Source organism: Emys orbicularis, chromosome 6, assembly GCF_028017835.1.
Source record: "Emys orbicularis isolate rEmyOrb1 chromosome 6, rEmyOrb1.hap1, whole genome shotgun sequence".
Classification (NCBI taxonomy): Eukaryota; Metazoa; Chordata; order Testudines; family Emydidae; genus Emys; species Emys orbicularis.
In genome coordinates, this window is record NC_088688.1 from 74,944,288 (window position 1) to 74,963,016 (window position 18,729).

At 39.7% G+C, this 18,729-nt stretch overlaps 1 protein-coding gene across 1 annotated transcript in view; it reads left to right on the forward strand.

Moving 5' to 3' along the window:
- The window catches only part of TNFAIP8 (TNF alpha induced protein 8), an 89,778-nt gene extending 75,931 nt beyond the window's left edge, over positions 1-13,847 (forward strand). Inside the window, exon 2 of the mRNA XM_065406401.1 lies at positions 11,952-13,847. Within this exon, the coding sequence (XP_065262473.1) occupies positions 11,952-12,517 (566 nt within the window). The 3' untranslated portion in view covers positions 12,518-13,847. The remainder of the gene's footprint in view (positions 1-11,951) is intronic.
- Positions 13,848-18,729: the final 4,882 nt, after the last annotated feature.

Here is an 18,729-nt window from a genome sequence, read left to right on the forward strand (position 1 = left end):
TTGTGAATCTCCTAACTAGCTATGGTATATATCATGTGATACAGGGGGTGGCTGTGGAAAGCTCAGACATGTAAAGCCAGAATAACTTGTTGGTGCAGATTGCTCTCATTGGGCAGCAAAACCCTATACACACCTTCTTGTTTGGAATAGCATCATTCACCACCCCGTCCACTCCTCCCCACCACACATACTCATCTTGGGGCTTTTTGTTTGCCTCGCAACTGACTCTTCCCACCTTTTATAGTCAGAGATCATTTGTGTCCAGCTAGCTTAGCCAAGCCAAGGCATTTTCTGTTGCAACAACCATATATTGCATATGACTTTGTGAACCCATTGGCAAAGAGATAACACTTTCCCTTCTAGCGTCCTACAAAAAAGAGGATATAGGGCAGAGGTTCTCAGGACAAATTTTTTGGTGGCCTCGGAGTGCGGTCACTGTCACACTTTTCCCCAAAACAAATAAATATGCACATATACACATCCAAATAATTGTAATTTATTTATTGCTAGCTAGAAAGTTTGTTGTTAAAAGTGGTATGAACAAACATACAAATATCACTTTTCACAGCATACTTACTCAGCCCCGGCAAACCGGGGGGCAAATTAAGCCCTGGATAGGGGTTTGGAGGAGACAGTCAGGGGCCAGAGTCTGAAGCCCCATAGCCAGAGCCTGTTGACCCACCACCCCAGGGCTGAAGCCCAAACCCTGAGCCCCACCGCTTCTCCAGGTGGCTGCTCCAGCATTGTGTCCCAGCTGTCTCCAGAGTGGGCAGGGCCCAACCCCTGCTTGCAGCCCTAACAGCCAACACCAAGGCAGTGCATCCAGGAGCAACAGGGAGGGGGAGGGGCTGCTGCTTTGCCCTCCCCCCCAATCACAGCCCAGGAGGCTGTGGCCGTAAGAAAAGCCCATGGTGGCCGCATTTGAGAAACACTAGGGTATGTTATCCATATTATGGGTCTTATAGACTTTTTGTTTCTATCCCTCCACAACTCTCTGTTCTGAGGGGACTCTGCCAGACTTACTTTCTTTTGTTCTCCCGCCTGCAGCTGACACAGCTGACTGCATGGCCTTATCCAGTCTTCTTCGGCTATCCCTCAATGCGAGGATGATGTCTGCCAAGGGGGTTCATTGGTGGGTTTTTAAGTGGCTGAGGAGCCCAATTCATGCCCTGCAGATTTTCCCACAGAAGTGACAGGTGTAATCTTGGAGGAGATGTAGTTGTTAGCTGGACTGTTGTGCCCTTTCTTTCCTCTTTTGTCGCTTCTGTCTCATGAGCACATCTGTTCTCCTCAAAGTGAGTTGTGCCTTGGTGTATGGTGTGGCGCCACTGTGTTCTGTTCCGTGCCGAGTCCTTCCGGTTTGTTGGGTTGATGCCTCCCTTTTTAAAGTGTTCTTTCAGTATGTCTTTGAAGTGCTTCCGCAGCCCTCCGCAAGCCCTTCTTCTTTGACTTAACTGAGAAAAGAGTACTTGCTTCAGGAGGCGAGTGTCAGGCATATGTACAGAGTGGCCAGCCCAGCTGAGTTGGTGTTTCATGACCTGCGCTTCTATACTGCTGATGTTGGCTGCAGAGAGAGCGCTGATGTTAGTGCGTCGGTCTTCCCAGCTGATCCTGAGAATCCTCCTAAGGCAGCACTGTTGGAACCACTCCAACCAGGAATTAGCTAGCAGCCTTTATGCTCCAAGAGTGGGATAACCCACTTCTATACTCTGCAAACTATGTCCATGCAACACCTCTTGTTTACTATTTATCCTGGGCTTCAGGGCCTGAGATTAGTTTCTTGTTCCAGGTCTTTCAGTGTAAATATTAAAATGATTATAAATTGCTTGACTAATCAGCATTTTTATAGCACTAGATGGGGAAAAGTTGTAGCAAGAATCTTTTAAGACTTGCCTAAGGTACATAATGATAAACTCCCAGGTCAGGGGCCAGAAACATGCACATTTCATGCATTTAAAAAACTTGGTTTAAATATTTTTTCTAACTAAAACTGACATTCACATAGAAATCTGAATATTTTCCTAGGAAAAAAGTGCTAAATAAAACACTTGCTCTTCATAAAGGTGTGAGTGGCAAGGTGCATAGGAGAGAAATGAGTGGAATTGAACATTTTTCTATAGAGATGGGTATGATCTACAACTCTTTATTTTTAGGAACTTGGGGCCAAAGTGCAGGCTTGGAGAGTTGTGAGTTAGAGGGCCTAGAAAGTGAAGTGTAACTCAGAATGGATTAAACCTTCGGGAAGGGAAGAGTTGTTAACTGCCAGTGCCCTCCCTCAGGGTTGATGTTGGGGAGCAGGGAAGCTTTAGTTTACAGCAGGAGTTTGAGGCTTTTGATTCAGTATATCCGTGGTGTCATAACTTTTCCAGCCAACACTGCCCATTTTTTGGATTGTGCTAATACTGTAAGACAACCTCTCCAGTGCAGCTGAAGTTGTGGAAGATTTGCACAGCTGCAACCACTTCTCCCAGTAGACTTTCCATCTCTGGGGGTCTCATAAGGGTATGTACCAGCTCCTCAATTAGTCTGGTCCATTGGGAGTGAGAACTGTGTCCTCTTTGGGACAGAAATGAAGATTTGAGGATTGTGACTTGATCTGTGTGTCACTCTGAAGCTTATAATGTCTGTGGAATCAGTTCGAAGCGATGGAAACAGCTACAAGCATGGTGGAGAGTTATTTTTGTTTATAATATCACTAAATTCAGTCATCATTGGAATGTGTGATCTGTTACCATCCAGTTTTCGAATTCTCAGCCATTTTCAGATTTATGAATCACACCAGTGTGACAGCATGGGCTTTCAGCTACTGATGTTGATGTAATATACGTAGACTTCTATAAAGCATTTGACTTAATACCAAACGACATCTTGATTAAGAAACTAGAACAATACAAAATCAGCGCGGTACATGTTAAATGGATTAAAAACTGGCTAACTTAGTCTCAGAATGTAATTGTAAATGGGTAATCATCATTGAATGGTTGTTTTTCTAGTGGGGTCCCGCTGGGATCAGTTCTTGGCCCTATAGTACTTAATACATTTTCAGTGACATAGAAGAAAATATAAAATCATTACTGATGAGACTTGCAGATGACACAAAGATTGCGAGAGTGGTAAATAACAAAGAGGACATGTCAGATACCGAGTGGTGGGGATCACTTTGTAAACTGAGTTCAATCAAACTATGCCTTTCAATAGGGCAAAATGTAAGTTTATACATGTTAGGACTAAAGAGGTAGGCTATCTTTACAGGATTGAGGACAGTATTCTGGAAAGCAGTGACTTAGGGTCACGGTGGATAATCAACTGAACATGAGCTCCCAGTTACTCCTGGGGGAATTCTGCGCCACTGCACCTGCACAGAATTCATGTTCCCCACAGATTTCTTTGCTTCTCCACAGAAAAATGACTTTCTGACAGAGAAGCAAAGGGAAGCTGCAAGAACAGTCATGCACCACTCCCTAGCTGCACAGGTACATCATTTCAGGCATCTAGCAGAGAGGTAAATCACCACAGGGCTGGGGACACCCCAGCCAGTGGTTCCTACCCTCAGCTGGGATCAACTGCTAGTCCCAGCTGGGCTGGAGGTAGGAGAGGATGGGACTTCCTCTTCCCCTGCAAGAAGTGGTTGGAGCTGTGCCAGACCCACCCCCAGTAACCTCCCCCAGCTGCAGGAAGTTCAGCATCCTCCCCTGCTTCATGCCCCCATCACTCCTCAGCTGCAGGGGAGGGGGAGCTGCTTCCCCATCTGCCCCAACCCCCATGCATCCAGACCTCCCAGACACCCCTGCCAAGCCTCACCCCATACACCCAGAACCCCCTAGCTCTCCATACCCAAACCTCACCCCATTGAACCTCAATCCCTGTATCTGGAGCCCTCTGCACCAGACCCCCTGCCTCCAAACCCTGCACCCAAACCACCCTCCATGAGCTCCCTGCACACCCTAATGAGCCCCGCCCCCTGCAACACCCTGAGCCCCCACATCCAGACCCCTACACCACTGACCCCCAACTATCTGCACACCTGGCGCAGAGGGGCAGGGCCCCAGGGTGTTTCTGGGGCAGACCCAGGCCTTGTGCTGTGTCAGGGTCGGGTGCAGCCTCACTACTGAGTCTGTGTCCTGGGGGTGGGGTGGCTGCAGAGTGATCTCTCACCTTCGTGCAGCCAGTGGCCTGTGCTCCCCATCGTCATGCTGGAGCCTCTGCATTTATTTATTGTCAAATAAAACTTGCAGAATTTTAAAATATTGTGCACAGAGTTTTGAAATTTTTGGCGCAGAATTTTTAGGCGCAGAATGCCCTCAGGAATATCCCAGTGCAACGCAGTCGCTAAAAGGACTAGTGTGATCCTTGGATTTATAATTAGGGGAATATTCAGTAGAAGTAGGGAGATTAGTATTATCTCTGAATGTGGCACTGGTGCGACCATTACTAGAATACTATGACCAGTTCTGGTGTCCACAAATCAAGAAGGATGTTGACAAATAGGAGAGACTTAAAATAAGAGCCACAAGAGTGATTAAAGGATTGGAAAAACTCCTTTGGTAACTCAGTCCATTACATTGAATGAGTATGGTTCTACAATCATAGAACTGGAAGGAGCCTCGAGATGTCATCTAGTCCAGTCCCCTGCACTCATGGCAGGACTAAGTATTATCTAGACCATTCCTGACAGGTGTTTGTCCAACCTGCTCTTAAAAATCCCCAATGATGGAGATTCCACAACCTCCCTAGGCAATTTATTCCAGTGCTTAACCACTCTGACAGTTAGGAAGTATTTTGTAATGTCCACCCTAAACCGCCCTTGCTGCAATTTAAGCCCATTGCTTCTTGTCCTATCCTCAGAGGTTAAGAACAACATTTTTTCTCCCTCCTCCTTGTAACAACCTTTTATGTACTTGAAAACTGTTATCAGTCTTCTCTTCTCCAGACTAAACAAACCCAATTTTTTCAAACTTCCCTCAGAGGTCATGTTGTCTAGACCTTTAATCATTTTTGTTGCTCTTCTTTGGACTTTCTCCAATTTGTCCACATCTTTCCTGAAATGTGGCGCCCAGAATTGGACACAATACTCCAGTTGAGGCCTAATCAGCGCGGAGTCAAATGGAAGAATTACTTCTCCTGTCTTGCTTACAATACTCCTGCTAATACATCCCAGAATGATGTTTGCTTTTTTTTGCAACAGCGTTACACTGTTGACTCATATTTAGTTTGTGATCCACTGTGACCCCCAGATCCCTTTCTGCAGTACTCCTTCCTAGGCAGTCATTTCACATTTTGTATGTTTCTTCCTAAGTGGAGTACTTTGCATTTGTCCTTATTGAATTTCATTCTGTTTACTTCAGACCATTTCTCCAGTTTGTCCAGATCATTTTGAATTTTAATCCTATCTTCCAAAGCACTTGCAACCCCTCCCAGCTTGGTATCGTCCGCAAATTTTATAAGTGTACTCTGTATGCCATTATCTAAATCATTGATGAAGATATTGAATAGAACCGGACCCAGAACCAATCCCTGCGGGACCCCACTCGTTCTGCCCTTCCAGCATGACTGTGAACCACTGATAACTACTCTCTGGGAATGATTTTCCAACCAGTTATGCACTCACTTTATATTAGCTCCCTCTAGGTTGAATTTCCCTAGTTTGTTTATGAGAAGGTCATGTGAGACAGTATCAAAAGCCTTCCAAAATCAAGATCTACCACTTCCCCCCATCCACAAGGCTTGTTACCCTGTCTAAGGCCTGGTCTACACTACCCGCCTGAATCGGCCGTCAGGACGCGACAATCGATCCCCGAATCGACGCTCTTACTCCACCAGCGAAGGTGGGAGTAAGAGCCGTCGACGGGAAGCCGCGGAGGTCGATTTTGCTGCCGTCCTCACAGCGGGGTAAGTCGGCTGCGATACGTCGAATTCAGCTACGCTATTCGCGTAGCTGAATTTGCGTATCTTAAATCGACCCCCCCCGTAGTGTAGATGTAGCCTAAGAAAGCTATTAGGTTGGTTTGACACAATTTATTCTTGACAAATCCATGCTGACTGTTATTTATCACCTTATTATCTTCTAGGTGTTTGCAAATTGATTGCTTAATTATTTGCTCCATTATCTTTCCAGGTACAGAAGTTAAGCTGACTGGTCTGTAATTCCTCGGGTTGTCTTTATTTCCCTTTTTATAGATGGGCACTATATTTGCCCTTTTTCAGTCTTCTGGAATAACTTAGCTATCATTATATTTACTTAGCTATCGTTATATTTAGAAAGTTTTTCTTAATATGTAACCTCAATCTCCCTTGCTGCAGATTAAGCCCATTGCTCCTTGTCCTACTTTCAGTGGATATGGAGATTTGATCACCATTCTCTTTATAACAGCCCTTTCCCTATTTGAAGACTGTTAGTAAGTTTCCCCCTCAGTTCTTGTCTCAACACTAAATGTGCCCAGATTTTAACCTTTCCTCATAGGTTAGATTTTCTAAATCTTTTATCATTTCTGTTGCTCTTCTCTGGACTCTCTCCAATTTGTTCATGTGTTTCCTAAAATGTGGCACCCAGAATTGGACACAGTTCTCCAATTGAGGCCTCCCCAGTGCCAAGTAGAGTGGAACAGTTTCCTCATATGTCTTACACATAATACTGTTTTTAATACACCCCAGAGTAATATTAGCCTTTTTTGCAGCTGCATCGCATTGTTGGCTCATATTCAGTTTGTGATCCACTATAACACCTAGAGCCTTTTAGCAGTACTACTGGCCAACCAGTTAGGCTCCATTTTTTATTTGTGCATTTGATTTTTCCTTCCTAAGTGTAACAACTTGCACTTGTCTTTACTGAATTTCATCTTGTTGATTTTTAGACCAATTCTCCAATTTATTAAGGTCCTTTAGAATTATAATCTTGTTCTCCGAAGTTCTTGCAATGCCTCCCAGGTTGGTGTCATCCGCAAATTTTATAAGCATACTCTTCACTCCATTATCAAAGCCATAAATGGAAATATTGAATAGTACTTGACCCAGGACCTGCAGGACCCCACTAGATATGCCCTCCCAGTTTGCTAGTGACCCATTGATAACTACTCTGAGTACAATCTTTCTAACAGTTGTTTACCCACCTTCTAGTAATTCCACCTAGACTGCATTTCGCTGGTTTCCTCAGAGATTGTCATGTTTGGACTGTGTCAGAATCTTTACTAAAATCAAGATGTATTACGTCGACTGCTTCTCCCCATCCACTAGACCAGTAATCCTGTGGGGTTTTTTAACCCTTACAGGAGATCAGATTAGATAGTCACGCTGGTGCCTTCTCACCTTAAAATGTATTCTAAGTATAGATCATCTTTTCAGAGTGATTACCTTGTGGATCTGCCTCATCTCCTATAGCCATCATGTAACTTCCTTGTGCCTACCATAATAATGGCCTATATGGAGACATTTGCTATTTGGAAGGCATTTAATGAAGGTTGTTGCTTTGTCATTTTTGAAATAAGTTAGTTGCTCTTTTTTGCTCTTCATTTGATATTCCCCTCATATCTATTGTATTCCTTTCTCTCTCCTTGCTATTACTTCTGTTCTTTAGTTTTCTTCCCCTGGACTGACTGTCCAAGCTATCTGGTCCTCTCCTCCCTCTATTCCACTGGATATTCTGTTCAGCTGTTTCAGTCCCTTTTCTCTCCACTCCTACTGTTGTTTGGCAGCTCCAGTCCCATTGCTGGCTCTGTTCCATGTGGCTGACTCCTGTTTCCTCTCCTCCGTAGTATCAGTTCTTTGTTAAAGCAGCTAGGGTGGCTTCTTGTTTTCAGCTACTTTTGAACACCCGTAGAAGCACCTGAAAACAAGGAGCAATAGTGCCAGCCAGCTTGCTGCAGAACACTGGCATGTGTTCTGAGGACCACAGTCTGGGAACTGCTGCAGTACATTAAGGAATGTTTTGCGCTCTTTTTTTTTAAAGAGCTAAATTTAATATGCTTTCACCCAAGATATGATCTGTAGTATTTATTGCACATTAGAATCTAAGCATCAAGTCTTTCGTTAAAAAGATAATGTCCAAAGCCTTAGAAAATGTGACACTAATTAGGAAGAAGCTACACGTTATGATGGCAGAGTTCAAAACATCAGGTTGCCTCTCTTATATTTTTAGCTTTATGATCAGTGCACAGTAAAATGTGTGGCAGAGACAGGGTTCTGGGAATACACACAGGATTGTCTACTTTTGCCTGCTGCAGATTTTATCCACTCATCTGTCAGAAGCTGCTCCTGCAGTGTTGTCAACTTCTGCAATTTTATCACAAGTTTAATGATATTTGGTGGTTTTTATTTTGCTGGAATCATGTGATAAGATGATGACCTCAGTATTTTTTTTTTTTTAATTTCTAGCACTTATTATTGCTTGAAAACATAAACCTTAAAGGCTCAAAACCCAGCAGATAATAAGTAAGAAAATAATAAATAAAAAAGTATTGGTTTTAAGTTTCATGAATTCAAGCCACTTGTGATATTTGAACACTTGGCACTAACAGTACTGCTCCTCCCACTTGTTTTCAAGTAGATGCCCCTCAGGTGTAAGACAGTGCCCCTCACTCTAGAAGTCTATCTTACTAAGAATGTAAGATCCTAATCTTGTGCAAAGATTGTAACATGATTCAAACCCACAGCAATACTGCGGCAAATGCACTTGTCCATGCAGGAAGACAGGCAGGAAATCAGTTGCCACATTTCTCGAAATGTGTTCTTTCAGCATGCAATGTTCAGCCAGCGATTACTCTTTTTTTGTTGTTGTTGTTAATCTTTTATACTTTGCAGGCTAGAATGGAAAACCTATTTGCTTTTGGAATCTGGCTTTTAGAAAAGTTTCATGAATGGTCTTGAGTTGCTAATGGACATATCCTGTATTCCCTCTACAAATACATTTACTACAATAAAAAAAAATCCGTGTTATTATCTTGTTGGATTTCTAATGATTGAATGTTTTGGAAGCCATCCTTTGCTAATGGATTGAAGGTCAAATAAGTTTTACAGCTAAGGGCAAAAGATAATTAAACCAGTGTATTAGAATATGCATTAACTAGAGATGTGGCTAAAAAAGTTAAACTTCAGATTTCAAACCTTCCCCAGAAAGTGCAGAGGTTGAGATCTGGAGGTTTGCTTCATACGCATCGCTAATGCAAACCTATAGGAAAAATATTTAATAACTTCTCTGTTAATATATTGCAGGCCTAGTTTGGGTAATCAAAAATCTGATTTTAGTTTGGGCCTGTTTAGTTTAAACATGTTTTGTTCAAATAAGTTCATTTTTAGTTTGAATGAATAGCTCATAAATAGGAAATCAGGAAATAAGCACTTAGCTACGGGAGATAGGGGTCCCTTCCCTTCCAAAGAACCAAGTATGCCCTTTCTAAGTTACTTTACCTTTGTTCTTTCTATATTTTTGTTCATTGTCCCAGATGTCAGTTACCAATAACGGCTATTAATGTTACATTGCTTGCTCAGCAATGCAATTTCCTTTAAGCTTTCCTTTCAAGGAAGTGAAACTACTTCACTGTAATTTTTGCATTTTGAGTTGCCAAAGTGAAATGGAGCAATTCAGGCTGAAAAGAAAAAGGTAGTTCAGAAGAAAATGCTTTTATGAGATTGTCACAGAGAGAGGATGAAAAAACTTTAAATCTGTATCAGATTCCGATGCTCTTTGAGGGGAGTATATTAGGCTACTGTGATAAAGTATTGGTGTTAAATTTAATTAACAAGCTACCAGTCCAGTCTTCGCCTCATACACATTGTGACTATACCTGAAACGTGACTTTGGCATCACCATCTCAGTAAAAGCTGTAATTCTACTTGTTGATGAACAGTAAGTAAAATTTTAACTTTCTCAAGGGAAATTTTGTCTTTACTTTGAAGACTGATTCCTTTCAGTACTTAAACTCAGTTTTATTTAAGTACTTTGTAAATAAATTGCATTTTAATTCTTCAATTCTTTTTCTGGTGTTGATAACAGAAGAGAGAAACCAAGAAATAAATGTTCATAATATAGTCCAACTGGGTTTTAGAATAACATTTTAAGATACAGAGTTTGTATTTGACAGCCGGATCAAAACTTGTGGAATGATGACAAATTAAAGAAATGAAAGTTGACTTGTGCTCTAACAGCACTAATGTAGATGTATAGAAAGTAGTACAAGCGACATAGCCCCAGCATTTTAATAACATATAGGGAAACCATTCAGAATCTGACATTCATATGCAGGTGAGAGAGAACTCTTTATTTGCTAACACCACCGTAATCATATGTTTAAGGCTGGGTCTTTTTGTTTTGTTTTTATTTTTTAAGAAAAAGTCAAATGTTCAATTATGACTTTGTTTTAGAAAAGCTCTCTGTGTGGGGTTTTGGAGTGTCAAAACCATTAATGGCTGGGTTTGTAAGGATAGGAAATGGTTAGAGGCTGATTTGAGGAGGGGTGCTTGCTAGTAGCAAGTTCTTTAAGTTATATTGAGGTATTATTTGTGATATAGTTTTAAGGCAAGGGTGGCTATAGCATCTGGATAAATGCCCTTTTTAGCATTTGTATAAATCCAAAGAGGAAAATAATGAAATAAATTTTTGTTTTTGCATTTTCATTCCTGAAGAGTTGGAAAGGTACTTTGTAAGCCATCATAGTGCTCCTATCAAAGCAGAAGAAATCTGTATAAATTTGTGGAACATCAGAAATCATTGAGATTTTGGCCTTAACAAATAAAGCCAGGGAAGGACAATATTCATGGTTTGGTGAGAAGATGATCAAGGAGCATTTAGGAAACATAGGGGATGTGGTTTTAATTATTTTTGTTATAGTAAAGGGGCAATCATAATTCAAAGGAAGCTCATCTTTACTTGATAAAAATAGATCTCTATGATCCTAAGCACTGGTTAGTGGCTTTCCATACTTGATGATTTTTAAAATATGTTGATTGTTTTTATTTAAATAGTAACACAGATTTATTATTAAATTTTAAAAATACAAAAACTGTTGAAGTATTTTTCACTTTTCTGATTGGCTAGTTATGATCCTTAGCTGTTTCTCAGACCCACATGGTTTAGAAAAGCCGGTTTGTCTTGTGAGCTTGATTACTGCTCCCAAAATAGCTAACAATGAGTTCTTTGGTACTTCAGTATCCTCATCTGGTAAGAACTAGCTCTTTAAAAAGATATACTCAAATGATCTAAGATTTTTAATTAATTAACTGTGCAGAATGTGGTTACTTTTTCATTAAGTGGGCTGGGAGCTTTCCAAATCCTAGAATAGGATTCTGTTGTGAGTTTTTCAAAGATGCTGTGAAGGAGGAAATATAGTTTTATAGCTTAACAAATGCCCCTTTGAACAAATACCCTTTATATGTGCTGGCAACTGTGTATCTGAACATATATACACATGGCTAGTAGGAAACTTTCTCTTCCAAATGTAGAACTTTGCCCATGGGCATCTGCAGAATATGCTTTCATCTTATTAAAAAAAAAAAAAAAAAATCCAGTCCTGTGTTTGCAAAGAAAACCTTCCATATGTGAAATGAATGTAAACAGATGAAGGGTTTCCTTTCAGACAGCCTAAAACTACTGGGGGGGTGCAGCCAGAAGCCAATTCGTGTCCCAGCAAAATCTGTATTGTTGTGTTCACACGTGTTTATTCGCTTTATCTAGGCCTTTATGTTCATCCACTTTGGTTGAGTTTCACTTAGTTTTTTGTGTTCATTCAAACCCAAAACAAACTCAGTGAATGCAGACCTACACAAATCATACCAAGAGCCACAGGAAGTCTGTGAACCGAAACTGCAGTTTTCACACATTATTGATGATTAATTCCATTACTTTTGAAGGAATATGGTATGCCAACTGTAAAATAAATGGATATGGGCAGGAAAATGTTCTTTAACATGCTGTCAGTAATGTGCCTGTAATGATCTAGTGATTGTACTCTGTTTTTTTCCAGTGGCCACGGATATCTTCAATTCCAAAAACTTGGCCATTCAGGCCCAGAAGAAGATCCTTGGCAAAATGGTATCCAAATCAATAGCAACTACCTTGATAGACGATACCAGCAGTGATGTTTTAGATGAGCTCTACAGAGTGACAAGGGAATACACTCAAAACAAGAAAGAAGCAGAAAAGATCATTAAAAATCTCATCAAAACAGTCATCAAATTGGCAATTCTCTACAGGAATAACCAGTTTAATCAGGAAGAAATAGCACTGATGGAGAAGTTTAAGAAGAAGGTTCATCAGCTGGCTAAAACCGTGGTCAGTTTCCATCAGGTGGATTATACCTTTGACAGGATTTTTTTGTCCAAATTGTTGAATGATTGTAGAGAGATACTTCATCAAATCATCCAACGCCACCTAACTGCAAAATCACATGGACGTGTCAACAACGTGTTTGATCATTTCTCTGATTGCGAATTTTTGGCTGCCTTATACAATCCCTTCGGACCTTTTAAGCCCCACTTGCAGAAACTCTGTGATGGTGTCAACAAAATGCTAGATGAGGGAAACATATAAGTACTCGCATTACGGTTGACTGCTCGTGTATAATTTGTAGAAGGAACACTGCTGATTTATGAAGGAATAAGGGACCATACAAAAGTAGTTTTTTTGAATATAACAGATGCTTCAGAAAAATCTTTACCAAACTGAGTATTATGAGCCATCTATTGCTATTCCCAGTCAACCTGGAACAAAGACTTCGAACAATACTGCTTTAATGTGCTTTGCCTAAGGAAACGGCTAGATAAAGGTTGTGAAACGGAGCTGCTCAAGTAGAGGAAGACTCTTGTGAAGTAGATGATAAAATGAAATTATATGTAGTCAAACAATCCAACTATGTAATTTTACATTTAGAGTAATATTTATAAATCATCAAAAGGCTATTTTTTGTATCAGACTGGCATGGTGATGGTACATTCTGTAATTTCTTTAATTCACATGTTAAAAAGAATATATATTTGATGCATTTATATTCACATGTGCTCTATGTATATGTGTAGATAACAGCTTTCTTGTGCTGCCTTTATGAACAGTTCAGTTTTACAGTTGTCATATCCCTGATACTTTTGTGCAGCATTTGAACTGCATTGTTAATCTGCAGTCCAGTAATGAAAATCAGTTAGGTTTGAAAACCTACCCAGTGACCCTTGCAGATCAACTCTGATGCCTGTTAAGTTTGATTATTTCAGGAACAGTAAACTACAATAATTCAGCCTGGCTTGGAAAATGCATTCTACAGACTGAATAGTGTGTGGTAGAAGAAAGCACCTGTGATATATAATTCTGTTTCAGAATTTTAAAACTCCATGTGCAATTAAAAGATAAAATGCAGTGGGTGAGCTAAGAACGCTCATTAATTAACATGGGAGTCCTGCTACTATATCCATCCTCTTCTGAAAACGTAAGGGTCGATGTATTTCTGCACATTAAGATAACATATATGGTAATGTGAATTTAGATAACATAAGCATCTGAAGGCTAAATAAATTCCACAGCAGTTTGCTTTGTATATAGTGAGCTTATGTTGTTGGGTTACATATAGTAACAACTGTTTAACAAATAGAGAGAAGGCATTTACAATACCACAGATTAAATCAAAAAATGTTATCTAGTTCTTTTCACTGGTACAAAAAATATGTGACTCCCCAAACACTGTAACGTGCTAAAACATTTCAAACACCTGAGGAATTTTTGTGCGGAAGCTTATAAAGAACTTTGCAATGTATTTAATTGCCAAGTTTTTTTGCTGTTTGATATGTCTTCTATTTTATGAGTAAACCAAAGAATGTTTGCACTCCACACTTCGCATGTTTTTTCTGTTTGCCTATTAAATTAGAAAAAGTAAACTTGTGAAGCGGAATGCAATCTCTTGATACGTGCCTCACCATTACAATTTAATTATTTCCTTTCTAAAATGGAAGGATAGTTGAGTCTTCATGCCCATTCACTCACTGGACTCATAGTATGCCAAGAAGGGTGCCCAATGTGACTTTGTGACAGGGACGCATAAGTAAGAATACCAAATTATTTTATACAGGCCACCAACATCCAGCAGATGGTGAAGGGTTAAGGTCAGTACCAGCTTGGGCCAATTAGAAACTGATAAGTTAATAATTCTCAGTTTCTAAGAGCTGGAGAACTACTTTGTCATCAGATAGTGTCTCAGAGAGCCAAAAAATAACCATCTTCATATTGCATTTTGTCCATAATCAGTGACTTATTGGTGATGCAATGTCATGAGGATACCCTGATTATTTTGTGCCTTTGCAGCTCCATCTTTTTCATTTCTCCACATCAGACTGCTTGGGTGGGAAGGGAAGGATATTTCTTCTTTCCCTCCACTTTCTCTCTAACTGATGAGAGAGGGAAGGTTCCTGAGGGCTAGAAATATGGTTCAATATCACAGACGGACTCCATATTGCACTACTAATCCACTGAGTCATCCACTCTTCCTGTATAAAACAGCATCAGTGAGTGAATTTGAACTCTTTTTGAAAGGAAGATGATATAGCACTGATTAGAACCAAGCCTATAGTCTGTACATTTGCTGCATAAGCTTCCACATCTGCGCTTCAGTCAAGACCTGAAACATTTTGGCTAGTCAAATTCTAGGTTTCCCCTGAGCATGAATTGGCAATTGTGCTTTAAAATGTAGTATTACACTGTGGACAAATGTCCACGATCTAGGCAACTATAATGTAGTCAAAAATTATTAACCAGATTTCCGGAGGTGAAGTCCAGTAACCCATTAAATCATCTAGCCATATACTTGCATCTTAAAATAGGTTAAACTGATTATAAAACTAATTACTAGAAGCTTGCCAGATATCAGAAATCCCCTCTAGTCTGTAACTTTGACACATTCTTCTAGAGCGCAGTAAGAATAGCTGTCACCCAGCATTCTTGTTTGACTACAGAGAAGTCAATTTTATGACAGTGATGGAAGACAATTGGATTATAGATTTTCAAAGATGTAGTTTTATAGGTAAAGTGAAATGGTAGTTAAAGTGAGCTATATAATTCTACAGTGTCATTTTTCACTCTATAAAATCTAATTCAGTGCCTTTTAATCATCATAAGTTTGAAATTAAATTGGCTTTTAATTCCTCTGCCATGTCAAGAGAATGTCTTTTGCCTGTGAATTTTTTTATTCATAGCCATTAAACATAATAAAAATATCAATTTATAATATATTAAATATTTAAGTGTTATCTCAAATTAGCATTCTGTACCTATCTCAGTTTGAAAATTAAAGTACACCTCTACCCCGATATAACGCGACCCGATATAACATGAATTCGGATATAACGCGGTAAAGCAGTGCTCCGGGAAGGGCGGGGCTGCACACTCCAGTGGATCAAAGCAAGTTCAATATAACGCGGTTTCACCTGTAACGCAGTAAGATTTTTTTGGCTCCCGAGGACAACGTTATATCGGGGTAGAGGTGTAAGTTGAAGCTGTATAGTTGTCCTAAATTACTGATAAAATATTATGTTCATTATTTACTGAGGATGCACTGAACCTGACACATTATGATTTTAATAGGAGAAACATAGAACAAATTGCTGGTACAGTAAAATTCAGCTTCTCAGTTAACAAAATTGGTGGATTTTACTGTGGAATTAAAAAAACAAACCCTCAGTATTTTATGAGAAAGACAAGGTAGGTGAGATACTATCTTTTATTGGACCGACTGTTGGTAGAAAGGACAAGCTTTCAGGCTACACAGAGCTCCTTCTCAGGTCTGGAGAAGGTAATCAGAGTGCCCAGCTAAATACAAGGTGGAACAGATTAAGCATAAGGGGCTCATACGTGCTGTAGGAGACCACTTGAAATTAAGTGGGCAACCAAGTGTTAGGCAGCAGGGTGTGTTACAAATTTTGTAATGAGCCATAAAACCGGTGTCTCTGTTATGTCCATGGTATTTTATGTTTGTTTTGTACACTTGAGTGCTCAATCATCTGGATGCATAATGTATTTACTATTGTTTGGTTGATTGACTATAGCACTTGGTGTCATCAAAACTCATGTAACCTGTGATGTGCTATATTGGCTTTTGGAGAAGTTGACAAGTGATAAATGAGGCCTTGTATATAATGTAATGAAATATTCATCAAACATTATTCATCTTAGTTGCACAAAGAAGGTACAGACAGGTGGTGCAGTTTTTGCTTGTATTGGATCAGCTTGTATCCTACTCTTCAATATTTATTTGATGATCTTAGCTATCCCCATCGTGTGTGTCTGTGTGTGTAGATATATAGTCACAGAGAAAACAAAATCAGCAAGCATTTTTACCCCTATCATTGCCTTCTTTAACCAACTCCCTTCAGATTGTCCTACACTTAAAAGGTATAAAGATTGATGACAACCCTGTTGTTTCCTGTGGCTGCTATCACCTCTATCAGCAGACAACCAAATCAGGTCTTCTGCAGGGAGTATTCCACCCCTCTTCTAAAACTAAGATGACAGGGAAATATGGGAATGAGCAGATCCCCATTTGCCTCCCTTACCTGACTCCAATAAAAATCCTTCAGAGTTTAATCACCAACCTGAGGAAAAAATAAACATTTTTGGCTCCAGTCAGCCCTCAGTTGTCTTCCAGCATTTTGCTGAAACCAGCTTACATAACATTGCTATCTAAAGATATACTGGAATTCCACATGGAATTACTAGGGTGATTTCTATATGACAGTAGCTAAACTGCCTAAACGGTATAGGAACCAATTATATCAGAGCCACATTGACAAACCTGTGTAAGAGAGAAAATAGCCATTTTGAGTTATGGAGAGAGTAACAGAATTAGGAGCAACACATTACTATCTTCACTCACTGAAAAGGAAAAAGCCTCAAATATCTATTTCCTGTTTGTGTCTATGTAATTGGAAATCAGATGGGATGATATACATCTTGATACAGCTGCTAATAGTTGTATATATAATCTATATCCACATATCAGTATATTTGGCATCTACTATGAACTTAATCTGTATATCTGCAATCCTTTTACAAAGAACATGCAATACTTGTATAAATTTTCATAGGAACATTTTGACAGGTCAGCCAACTTTCACAGTTAAGAGGAAAACATTTGTGTGCTGGATAAAATGGTCTTAACTATGAAAAGGATTACACTATTTTAACCACAAAGCTTCCATGTGATCTCATTTGCATCCTTTACAAGTAGACACAACTCCTTTTTGGTCCCTTGTGGGAGGGGAGAAATAAATTTCTATAATAAAAAATTATATATACTATAGCCATTACCTAGAGAGTTCATTGTGGCTACAGAACAGTTGATATGTACAATTGCTTGAGGAAAAATTGTCTGTATTGCATTGCTTTCTTTACGAGTCTCCTCTTTTCCCTAATGTACTAAGCTATAATAAATTCTATTCTATTACATCTAATGTATGTGCACCACAGAAGAAATTCTATTGCAGCCTCAACATAAATATCCAGAGTAACCAAAACATCATACAAATCACTCTTACGTGGTTTATTTTCCTCCTAAGTAGAATATAGGAATAGTATCTCCTTATAAACCATATGATAATAGTAGGAGCTAAATCCATTACTATATCAATATGTTCATACCACAAGGCAAAATTTCCTAATATCTAATGACCACAAAGTGCCAAGGTGATCTCTCCACTCTTAGTACTTCAAGTTTTAATAATTAGAGCTTCTGCTTTCTGTTTTTAAAACCAATATTTATTGGTAGAACATTCAGAATCGAGGTCAGCTGTTTTATGTGTATATGATGCTACTATACTGATTATTTTTCATATTGTGCATTCAGATTTACCTCACTTGCAAGTATGAAATTGATAAGTCATGTAGAACAAAATGGTGATAAATGTCTGAAGCAAAATTATAACTTAATACAGGTTTCCAAATAAACATTTCTTCGCTAAGAAGAAAACCTTAAGGAACTCATTCAGAGGTGGCTCTCTGTGCACAAACATTTTTGGGAGAAAGTGGGTAAGTTCAGATCATTTTGTCTTTTAATGGGGTACTTGAGAGTGGAAGGAGCAGATATCATGGAGGTTGGAGGGAAAAGGCATGGGTGGCTGTGAGGTTAAGGTGGGACTCTGAAATTAAGAGGGGGAAGAGAGATTAGAATGAGTGTAGATGGCATGAATGGAAACAAGTATGGGATAGAACTTGGAAAAGAGAAGGGGAGTCCAAAGGGAGGAGGGCATGAAACAATGAGGACAGAATACAGAGTGTGGAGATGGGGGTTACAAAGGAGGGAATACAGAAATGTGGGGAAGGAGTGAACTGTGGAGAGCTTAAAACTAGCTAGGGCTGGCCCTGTCTACCATATCATCTCTTGGGTATTTTCCTTCACTCAGCAGACTTTGCTTAGGTGTGAATAAGTTTCTTGGTGTGCATAATTCTAGAGGCTTTGAATTAACAACTTCTGAGGAGAGGAATTATATCAGTCTGTCACCACTCAGAAGAGCTGATCTCTGCTGGTAGCTCTTCAGAACATCCATCTCCGTGGTTCTTATACTTTGATGGTAGTAGCCTTTGTGGAACATTTTGAATTGGCAATCTAATGCCTCATTTGTCATGTGATTACTCTGGCCAGGCACAGGGCTGGACGACTCCCAGTGGATGTGGGGTGCTGTTGTGTTCAGATAGCATTTTTCCAAAATAGATCAAGCACACAGGGTCTTTTCCAGAGTACTCAGGGAACATGGTATATGTGTATGCTCAAC